The sequence below is a fragment of the Misgurnus anguillicaudatus genome, chromosome 21 (genome assembly GCF_027580225.2).
Source record: "Misgurnus anguillicaudatus chromosome 21, ASM2758022v2, whole genome shotgun sequence".
Taxonomy (NCBI): domain Eukaryota; kingdom Metazoa; phylum Chordata; class Actinopteri; order Cypriniformes; family Cobitidae; genus Misgurnus; species Misgurnus anguillicaudatus.
This window is the reverse complement of record NC_073357.2, coordinates 49129148-49141376: the sequence shown is the minus strand read 5'-3', so window position 1 is coordinate 49141376 and position 12229 is coordinate 49129148. Positions and strand designations below refer to the sequence as shown.

The 12229-nt window shown below is 36.3% G+C and overlaps 1 protein-coding gene across 2 annotated transcripts in view; it reads right to left on the bottom strand.

Moving 5' to 3' along the window:
- The window catches only part of pcxb (pyruvate carboxylase b), a 292116-nt gene that overhangs the window by 62565 nt on the left and 217322 nt on the right, over positions 1-12229 (bottom strand). For both annotated transcript variants that reach the window (XM_055211545.2, XM_073859309.1), the window contains exons 11-14: positions 10844-10988; positions 10657-10746; positions 3877-4098; positions 3365-3521 (exon numbers count right to left, since the gene is read on the bottom strand). In XM_055211545.2, coding sequence (XP_055067520.2) covers positions 3365-3521; positions 3877-4098; positions 10657-10746; positions 10844-10988 — 614 coding nt within the window. The remainder of the gene's footprint in view (positions 1-3364; positions 3522-3876; positions 4099-10656; positions 10747-10843; positions 10989-12229) is intronic.

Sequence of the window (12229 nt, the reverse complement as noted above, 5' to 3'; positions counted from 1 at the left end):
GAAGACATTGTTAAAATAGTTTGTGTGTAAAGTGATACAATTTTATTACTCTGACGCATATTAACGAAAGCAAAGCATTCTCGTGTTAAACAGCGGTATTGTGCATGAGCCTTAACATGTAAAGAGTTTCGTTGCAAAACGAGATAAATCCGTTTTTTTAATTGTTCAGAAATCTCGTTTTTTGGTTGTGGATTCCAATTAATTTCAATGCAACTGCAGTTGGTTTGTTTTGATTTAAACCTTCATAACTTAAAAAATACAGCTAAGTAGCACCATAAAACAAAATAATAACATTATAACATAATAATAAACATGTTTTGACAAAAATGTTAAAAAATGGATTTATCTCGTTTTGCAACGAAACTCTTCATGTCTTTATCGGCCGCTCAATAGATTCGTCTGCCAAACTGCCGCTAATAGGGCATCTAAATATATCCTGTCTGGAAAAACCAGGCTAAAGTCTCATAATCTAATTATAAGATAATGAGCATCAATGTTGTATTTTTACCATTAGCTTAACTATGATTTTAATCTTTGACATGACCTTACTTATTCAATATTAATATTATACAAAGATATCAAGATTATTTTTCATAGAATCTTCTTTACATGATTATATAAATTGCTTTTATAGACAAATAATTAGATTAATTTTGGTTATTAATTTATTTAAAGCCATAGTTTGGATGAATTTATTATTTTTTTGTAATGTGAAAAAAAAAAAAAAATATATATATATATATATATATATATATATATATATATATATATATATATATATATATATATATATATATATATACGGTATATATATATATATATATATACGGTATATATATATATATATATACGGTATATATATATATATATATATATATATATATATATATATATATATATATATATATATATATATATATATATATATATATATATATATATATCAGTTAAGGAACTGTAGGGATTAATAAAGACATTTAAAAAAAGCTATCAATATCTTTATAGTGACATCACGCGAATGAGTGTGATCATGTCTAAAAACGTGTTTAAATCATTGTTATATGAGTGAGAAAAGGAACAACAACAATGTTATGGCAAGGCAAAATTTATACACAGTTAAAAAACATAATTGTCTTATTGATCTCCGGTAAGTTTGCCATAGTGATGTCATGTGAGAGGGTGGGGCCACGTGTAAAATCATCTTCTGTCTGAGGCCGTTTTGTCTGATGCTGTTTTGTCCGATGCCTTGTTGTGCGAGACTTCCCGTTTAGTCTGAGGCCGTTTTAGCAGATGTCTAATTGAGTGAGACATGATGCCTTTTTGCCCGATGTCTAATTGAATGAGACCTGATGCCTTTTTGTCTGAGGCTGTTTCACCTGATGCCTTTTAGTCCGAGGCAATTTTGCCTGATGTCTGATGTGTGAGACTTTAGACCTGACCATGTTTTTCTGAGAACTGATGCTTTTCAGTATGAGGCGCAATGCCATTTTATCTGATACCTGAGTACTGACACTGAGGTCTGAGGATGTCCTAAAATGCAGTGTTGTAATGTTACGAAGTAAAAATACTTCGTTACTGTACTTAAGTAGAAATTTCACGTATCTGTACTTTACTTCGCTATTTAAATTTATGTCAACTTTCACTTTTACGCCACTACATTTTCTAGATAAAATGTATACTTTTACTCCGATATATTTCCACTAAGCATATTCGTTACTCGTTACTATAAAATCAGAAGAAATGTGTGCGACCTCAATAAGGGAGGTTTTGGCGAATCAGTGCTTCTAGATTGCATTAGGCACGCTCCGCACACTCTATTTCACACACACTCTATTTTAGCGTAGTGTTGCCAAAGGATGAGGAAGCACAACTGTAACTGCAATGAAAGTACCTACTGGAGGACCTCCCGTTATCGTAATCGACCACCCCGACGGTAAACAGGGTGAGAAAGCTAACGTTATACACCCGTTGCCGTATTTGTAAGAAATGTTTTTGTACATTGGAATTAAAGATTCCCGATTACCGAATAAAGTGCCTCTTATGCTACCGAAAATCACTTACATTCTGTCATTTAAAAACTCCCCGTCCAACCTGAAGAATCACATCAAGGTACGTTAAAATAATAGTTATTAAGTAAAGCCACAATGTCAATGTGATTAAACATTAGTTATCATAAGCCGTATTGGATAATTATCTGTCTAATGTGATGGCCAGGCGCACATGTTTAATAAACGTCAACGTTACACCGCTGATTTTCCCATGAATTTATTTAATTCACAGAGAACTCTCAACTTAAACACTCTTAACTGTTTATGGTAACATTATAGCATAACTGCCGGCCGAATATTCCCTCCAGTAGGCTAATGTTAGATTGAGAATAAAAAAAAAAAAACTGCTAGTTAATCAGTGGCAGGTTAGAAAGAAAGTGTTAAGGACTGTATTCACGTCTTCAAAAGCATCATACGTTTTGTCAAACTTGAGATTTCCTTTTATGTTAATTAACTCAAAACTAAGTGGTTATAGGATAATGTTGTGCTAATGTTATACATTGTGAATGTACACTTGCATTGTTGATCAAAGTCACAGTGCTTTCATTCTCACACAACGAGCTGGCGTTTTTTTCTTAGTAAAGCAGCTAACTTAAAGGGATACTCCACTTTTTTCAAAAATATGCTCATGTTTTGATAGAAATAAGTTATTATTATTTTTCATTTTTACCTGAAGTTTATACAAAAGTGAAATTTCTGCTTTTTTATTTGATGTCAGCTCTAAAAATATGCTGTTTATTCTTTGAACTTAAGAGAATTGTGCCTGAAAAGTCCTGGAAAAAACAGATTTTTATTTGATGATTGAGATTAAGAAGATAATGGGAACCCTGAATATGCTTTACTATAAGAAAGCCACAATAAAGTTCACAATCAAAGTTCTAACCGCTTGCTTTAAAAAAAAACTTTTTACTTTTACTTCAAATACTAAAGTACATTAAATATCAGAAAATTACTTTTGATACTTAAGTACAGTATATATCAGATACTTTAAGACTTTTACTTGAGTAATATTTTAAAAGACAAATTTAACTTCTACCAAAGTCTTTTTCTAGTACAATACTTGTACTTTTACTCAAGTACTGCTTTCTAGTACTTTATACAACACTGCTAAAATGTACACCGTACATGAGGGTAAGTAATTATTGAAGAGGGTCAGGAATTCTGGGATTAACAAACTATTTAAGTCTGGACGAAATTCTAAAAATGCAAAGAGGTCTGTGTGTAAAAAATAAATATGTTAAAGCCCATAAACTTCAACAGAAGTCAATGTAAAATCAGAAACCTGATAGAAAAGCGTGCGTGTAGTGTGATCTTACTTGAACACAGCATTATCGGGGTAGTTGGTGTATCCCACAGCATTAGCACCACGTAGAAGCATCTGAAATGGGACGTTGGGTATCAAAGCTCTGAGTTCCTGGAGTCTCTTCCATGGACACTCGGAGAGAAAACGCATGGCTACATCAAATGTAGCTCCTTAAAAGAGGAAGTGAAATATTAAAGGTCATGTTCTCCAAAAACAGTGATTTCATCAAATGAATTGATCTTTACTAAGCCTAACAAACGCACTTAAAAGTCTATCAATACACAAACAACCCATAGTGTCCCTGAACAGATACTACAGCGGTCAATTACTGTAAATGTAATCTTTTGTAGATGAATTCACAGGGTCAATGGTCAACTAAAGACTGTTTCTGTTTATCCTCAGTGACACAAAACAGGAAAACTGAAATGTCAGGGACACTATGACGGCACAACAGATAGATAAACCAACTGAATGTGCATGAACTGTACTGTATAAAGTCTTCATGAAACAGAATCGGTTACTCGCCTCCCCAGTTCTCCAGACTGAAGAGATTATTGAAGTTGTGAGACACAAAGGGAGCGATCTTTTTAAGGTCGTGTGTCCTGACACGAGTTGCCAGAAGAGATTGGTGGGCATCTCTGAAGGTGGTGTCCATAAGTAGCAGACCCTGGTGCTGTCGAACTGCCTTGGCAAAACCCTCGGGACCCTCCTTCAACAGAACCTCACGAAAGCCCATGGGTGGCCCACCTTTAGGGAAGAAACATAAGTTAGTGTACAACATACACATGAATCAAACTTGAAACACTTTAATGAAAACTAGGTGATTTCATTATCAACAATCGACTGACTGATGTTGCTGAACTCTCTGACCACTTCTCATTTTGGCTCTGTCACGCACACTGCTTTGAAATTGAAAAGGGTTGATGTATTAAACGAAAGCCTCTGACGTTCCTCATCGATTTTGGCAGCCAATCAACATGCAGCTCATTAGAAACAAGAACAAGCGCGTCACATGCATCACAATGGACAACAAGAGGAATAAGACAGCTTTGCTGCTACTTGGGTAGCACTTTATTTTATAGTACGTGTACTTATCTTGTACATATATACAGTATGGTAAATATGTTGTACTTACAAAAAATGTGTGGTACTTACTTTTGAGTATCTATTTGGTAATTAAATGGTATCATTACTGTACTTACCAGTGGTACATACTTGGGTTATTATGTAACTCTAGATAAGTACTGTGTAATACCAGATACATACGTATAGTGTATGTATACTGTAAAAACAATAAACACTACTGTACTTACACATGAATGTACATTATAAGTATTTACTACTTACAGGCAAGTGTGGGTTAAGACAGGTACTCATAGTTTATGTACATACTGTAACTAACAAGCAACACTACTGTACTTACAAATTGTATATACATTGTAAATGTGCAGTACTTACATGCCAGTTTAAGTTAATGGAAGGCACTTATATTGTACGTATATGATAACTAATAACAAACATTACTGCTGTGCCATTTTTGTACTCAGGATCTTTGTCTTTTATTGTAACCTTTAAACTCAAGCATTGAATATCGAACGCATTAATTACTGGGTACATTCACTAGTACGTCTATAGTAACTGCATGGAAACAGAACTGTAAAATAAAGTGTTGCATTTTACACAGTTATTACACAGTACTTACCACTAAAGTTATAGCATATTTTACATATGATACTATAACTTAGGTGGTAGGTAGGTACTGTGTTATAACTGTGTAAAAAGGCAATAATGATACCATTTACTGTGTATATACTGAAAGTAAGTACCACACATTTGTCTGTAAGTACAACTTATTAACCATATATCAACAAGCAGTGGCGTATTTAGCAAATTGGGGGCCCAAGGCAAAGGAATGTATGGGGCCCCCCTATCCGATCTATAAAAGAGTTCGAACATTTTTGTTTTACTCCAAAATGAAGATGGAAAGCAGAGAACACACAAAGTGTAGCACTACACAAACCAATAGAGAATAAGTCAATGGGGCAAAAACAGCCTTGAACAGAAAATGAGGGAGAAACAAATTCACAAAAACTAGCAATGCATCAAAGCCAATGTTGTTACTTATCTTTCACATGCCCAAGACTGTGATAAAAGGTGAAAAAAATCCAGTCCACAATAACTTCTTATATTACAAATAAGTAATTGTTAGTGTGTTTCCCCAAATCAGTTTTGAGTTTTTGAAAAAAATCATTGGCAATTAAAGAGTAAAAATCCTGTATTTTTTATTGAACATTTTGCATTTAAAACCAATTATTTATCTGGTTTTTACAGCAGTTTAATTTAGTGGATGTTTTTTTACGAACATAACGAAAGGGTTGTGAATTTGCCCACAGTGTATTGTTGAGTTTTTGAAAAATGTTCAAAGCATTTTCCCAAAATATGTGTCAAAATAGGATTGGTCACCAAAAAACATTCCATTTGCTTAAACACAGAGAAAGTTGTGGGCAAATTAAGGGCGTTTTCACATTAGCACTTTTGGTGCGCACCCGGGTTTGATTGACATCAGAGTTCGGTACCTTTGGATGATGTGAACGCTGTCTTCTGAACTCAGGTGCGCACAAGCGAAACGTACTCGAGTCTGCTTAAAAAGGGTGGTCTGGGGTCCGGTTCATGTGAACAACAGAACGGTTCGCTGCTAATGTGAGCGCAATCGTACCAAATCACGGAAGTGAACCGCTGTTAATAACGTATTATGTGGAATGTCCCCACTAAGATAACAGACGTGTGTGTGTGTGTGTGTGTGTGTGTGTGTGTGTGTGTGCACTTACCTTGACAACAAAATGCATAGAATGCTTGCTTGACTTTTGTTCTTATTTTTTAAACCTTTGGTTTTGTTTTCAAAGAAATATCTTTAATATTGACTGAGTAAGGTTAAAAACAAAAATAAAATGAAAATTAATAAGTGAAATCAAACTTTGACGGTCCTAATCTCAAAATTTGATTATAAGAACAGATTTTACCGACAAGGTCACAATTTTACAAACTGGTCAGGGAGCAGTCAGGTTTCGGAGACCACGCATAATGCAATGTTTGCAAAGTATGGTTTGTTTACAGTTTTATCGATTTAGCAAATTCACATTTTCCCAAGAAAATTCTTTCACAGCTGCTGTAGATTTGATCTTTGTTTAATTTTAGTTAACAATAATAACCTTGAAAACAAGAACCACCAAGTAACCCCAAACTATTTGTTGTTCTGACACGCCATAAAGAGAGTTGGAAGGGCTATTAGCTCAGCTGGAAATTTGGTTGGTGGTGCTATTAAAGTTCACTAGCTGACAGGCAAAGCTGCACGCAGTGGCTCCCTTCACATGTGCTGAATGTTTATGTAAATAAGGCAAACATCTAAAATTGGAGGAAAAATAACAGTTAGTGGGCTGCTAGATTAATCAAACAAATAAAATAAAAACACAAGCACAGCCAAAATCACACTTCCAAATGAGACGAGGGTGTAAGAAAGAATAGGACTGGGATGACTGATGATGGAAACACTGTAAATAAGACATTGATGCATAGATTTGCATATTTCAAAACATACCAATACACCCACACATAAGTTTAAATGTATATGCCGGGGGTTTGCCGCTAAGGGAATTTCTCAATACGAAACCCTGGCAGCCATATAAAAGGGATGAAGGAGGCCAAAGCCAATTTATCGCGTATTGTGTGTCGGATTTGCACATGCAACGCACACAATGCCCATCTCATGAGGCTCGGTTACACCTACCACAGATGTGACCTACTTACACTGACACATGCATCGTTTATTCCATGAAAGACCTGCTCTGCACACACGCGCAACACACATTTAGTCCATTTGTATGGGGTGTTTTGCATACTTCATGTTTCGCGAATTACAACCTATACCACTGAGAACCATCAATGCATAGAAAAAAATTGTGAACATTTTCCATGCATGCGTCCATCAGGGCTCCTTTAAAAGTGAATCACACACTCAAGATTTTATAAACGTCATGTTGAGCAAGCAGAGAAAAGGTAAACCAACGGGAATAAGAGAAAATTGGCTTAATTAATTGTCCACACATATGCATGCACGCTCCCTATCCCACAGGAATCACACACACATTCACAGAAGGATTGCAATACGCAGCTCACACACACCTAAACCCCTTTAATGAGATTTCTAATGTGGCCGGATCCCTCTTTCATTTGGCAGAGAAGGAGAGAAGGGAAGGATTAAAGCTGCATTATCACACTCTCGTACGTCCACAGAGATCGAGAGGGAGAGAGAGAGAATGAGGACTGTGGAGGAGCGCTGCCAGTGTTTTTGGCCAGCTGTACACGGGAGAATGAATTTTGTGTTAGCGCTTAAGCGTCTGTTGCGATGGACCCTAAATAGGGCTAGTGTGTTCATTAACAATGTAAGCAATATGCAATGTGTGGCATGATGGTAGTTCAGCCGTCTTACATTTAGTATAGGCTGTACAGTAACAAGTTACTTTGCCAACAAGTAGCGCGACGAAATGCTTTATTGCTGTTTTTATGAGATATTGGGCATGCATGGAAACTGGGGCAATCATAATGCGCTTTCTAAAGCTGTTTACTCTTACTGTATGTGTAGCACCAGGTAGTCCAATTTATTTAAGTAAATCTTTTCTTTTGGAGAGTTCATGAAAATTGTTTCATTTGTGTCCCTGGGCAGAATGCTTTTGTGGGTTATAAGTGATTTTATAATTGCAAGAACATTCTGTTACTGTCAAACACTGTTACCAAGGTAGAGTAACAGTGTTGACAGGATGTAGTACCGAGAAATACACACTCTCTCTCTTACACACACATGACTGTCAACACTGTTACTCTACCTTGGTAACCAGAGTTTGACCAAAACAAAATTGACACAGACTAATTCAGAAAATAGAAAATGTTTATGCTATTTAAGACACTTTTTATATAATAAATTAAATGTTATGGCTTTTATCAACTTGTGCTCCATGACAATGAGTACAAATTTATTAAATGAATAAAAATTAATTTAAAAAATCATAAAAATAAAAAATTTGAACATCAAATGTACCTGCAATTATATAATCACTCATATGAATCTGCTTACCAAGTATTCAACTTATGCTAGGTACACACCAAAAGATAATAGGGCTAATTTTGGGCCGACAATCCTAGCTATGTCCCGATTATCGTGATGGTTCTACAGATTATTTTATCTGACTTTCCATTGATGTAAGGTGTGTTAAGAGTGTCTGAACCTGATTGGAAGAACGTCGAAGCCATCCCGATCGCAAATCGTAATTATTAAACATGTTTAATATTTTCGATCAGAAATCCTGATGTGTGGGTAGAACCCTGAGGACAAACGCGTGCACGCTCTTGAGATTATCACGTAAAACGAAACAATATCCAATCAGAAAGCGAGCTGATGGAAGACAAAACCCTACACTAAAAAAAAATATTCATTCAATTTACTAAATTTTTAAAGGTAAGTGGTTGCAATCAATTTATATAAGGAATAGTCAATTTTCTTAAAAGAAAAATCCAGATAATTTACTCACCACCATGTCATCCAAAATGTTGATGTCTTTCTTTGTTCAGTCAAGAAGAAATTATGTTTTTTGAGGAAAACATGCAGACTTTTTCTAATTTTAATGGACTTTAATGGACACCAACACTCAACACCCAACTCAACACGTAACAGTTTTTTTTCAACGGAGTATCAAAGGACCACAAACGCTCCCAAACAAGGCACAAGGATCCAGCGAAACGATTGTCACTTTTGACAAGAAAAACAAAAAATATGCACTTTTAAACCACAACTTCTCATATTCCTCCGGTCCTGAAAGCATCAGCGTGACCTCACGCAATACGTCATGACGTCAAGAGGTCACAGAGGACAAACGCGAAACTCCGCCCCAGTGTTTACAAGTGTGTTGAAAAAGGGACCGTTCCGACGTTGTTGTATGTGGAATGATACTAATTAAAGGCTGAGTCCACGATGTTTGAAAAACGCATTGGAAAAGGAGACGGGCCGACTACCAAAACACACTTATAGCCAATCAAATCAAATCAAATGCCAAGTTGCGTATGTGTGGGGCGGGTCTATCAACAGAAGGTCCAGATTCTATTGGGGTAGGGGCGTGTTTGTTTAGGTGATTTCAAATATAAACATTGGCTTTCAAACATCATGGACTCCGCCTTTGATGTCTTTGTGTCAGTTTATTGTTTACAATGGTCCGCAAATGTGCGTTTTATGTATGTAACACGTGACCTCCCTATGTCACTACGCATTTACGTTAGGTTGCGCTGGACTGGACCTAGATAAAAAGTTATATTTTAAAAGTGCATATTTTTGTCGGACCCGATGGTGTGTTGGGCAAGTGCTCCGACATATGGTGCACACGCACTTTCGAATCCCGGCTCGAGATCCTTTGCCGATCCCGTACCCCTCTCTCCACCCTCTACTTTCCTGTCCTCTCCTACCATACTATCTATCAAAATGACCCAAAAACATAACTTAAAAAAGTGCATATTTTTTATTTTTCTTGTCAAAAATGACAATCGTTTCGCTAGATAAGACCCTTATGCCTTGTTTGGGATTGTTTATAGTCCTTTGAAACTGTGTTGAAAAAAACTGTTACATGTTGAGTTAAGTGTTAAGTGTTGGTGTCCATTAAAGTCCATTAAAATGAAAAAATCTTGCAATATTTTCCTCAAAAAACATAATTTCTTCTCGACTGAACAAAGAAAGACATCAACATTTTGGATGACATGGTGGTGAGTAGATTATCTGGATTGGAAAATTGACTATTCCTTTAAGCTACATTTAAACAAAAAACTTTTGTTTAAATATAGCTTAAATAAATTGATTGCAACCACTTACCTTAAAAAAATTTTGTAAATTGAATGAATAATTTTTTTTAGTGTAAGTGCGGGACAAACCAAAAAGACAGATTCTACGTGGAAGTCAACCAGAAGTTACGTTAAGTCCACAAAAGCAGTTTGTTTATGTTGTTGCTGCTGAAACCGTCTAGAGAAATGAGAGTATTTTCTAGTTTATATTCAGTCCAAATATATTGGTTCAGTTAAATGCTCTTATTCTTATTACGATCCTTATGATTGAGATGTGAATCTTTTTGCAAAATAAATACTTATAATAATATGCATCATTCGATAGAAATGCACAGGTTGACTTTTGTTTAACTAATTCTGAGTTGCCTTGATAAATTGCAATTTAAAAGCAGCTTTCACTGTACACGAGTGTTTGTTTGTCCGTCTTACCAAGAGGAACGGGAGGAACGACTGGATCAACAGATGAAGGTTTGGCTTTCACTGCAATTGGAGTCAGGGGTCCATTTACCATGATGTGACCTGTGGAGAAACCAGCAGATGTTTAAACACAAATGAACGCACATACACATTAGGCAATCACAGGTGCACAAACAGTGATGAATGCTTATACACTGACCCAGATAGTGCAGAAGTTTCTGAGCTCTGTTCTGTGTAGGCTTCAGTATGAATAGTTTCTGATTCTCATCAATAAACTGTGTGTCCACCGTGCCATATAGAAACTGGCTGTTACTCAAAACATTCTGCAGAAAGGGAATATTCGTCTGAAACAGAAAAAGAAAGAAAGCTTTAGATAAATCATACAGACAAAGGATAACTGACATGTGGGCTTTGAACACATGAGCAAGGTCATCATATCATACACTTCACCCATAGACCATATGAATGAACTAACCAACATCGAGTGTATTTACTGAATTCATTTTTGATTCAGTTAATGTATTTGCTGAACTGATAAGCCATTTAAAGTACAAACTAAAGACATTAACTGAATGTGATCTAAGTAACTTCTTGCATGCATGATGTGGATATACATTCACCTAAAGGATTATTAGGAACATCATACTAATACTGTGTTTGACCCCCTTTCACCTTCAGAACTGCCTTAATTCTACGTGGCATTGATTCAATAAGTTGCTGAAAGCATTCTTTAGAAATGTTGGCCCATATTGATAGGATAGCATCTTGCAGTTGATGAAGATTTGTGGGATGCACTTCCAGGGCACGAAGCTCCCGTTACACCACATCCCAAAGATGCTCTATTGGGTTGAGATCTGGTGACTGTGGGGGCCATTTTATACAGTGAACTCATTTTCATGTTTAAAAAAACAATTTGAAATGATTCAAGCTTTGTGACATGGTGCATTATCCTGCTGGAAGTAGCAATCAGAAGATGTGTACATAGTGGTCATAAAGAGATGGAAATGGTCAGAAACAATGCTCAGGTAGGCCGTGGCATTTAAACGATACCCAAGTGGCACTAAGGGGCCTAAAGTGTGCCAAGAAAACATCCCCCACACCATTACACCAGCAGCCTGCACAGTGGTAACAAGGCATGATGGATCCATGTTCTCATTCTGTTTACGCCAAATTCTGACTCTACCATCTGAATGTCTCAACAGAAATCGAGACTCATCAGACTCGAGACTCATCTTCAACTGTCCAATTTTGGTGAGCTTGTGCAAAGTGTAGCCTCTTTTTCCTATTTGTAGTGGAGATGAGTGGTCTCCGGTGGGGTCTTCTGCTGTTGTAGCCCATCCGCCTCAAGGTTGTGCGTGTTGTGGCTTCACAAATGCTTTGCTGCATACCTCAGTTGTAACAAGTGGTTATTTCAGTCAAAGATGCTCTTCTATCAGCTTGAATCAGTCTGACCATTCTCCTCTGACCTCTAGCATCAAAAAAAGCACTTTGGCCCACAGGAGTGCCACATACTGGTTTTTCCCTTTTCACAACATTCTTTGTTAATCTTAGAAATGGTTGTGCATGAAGATCCCAGTAACTGAGC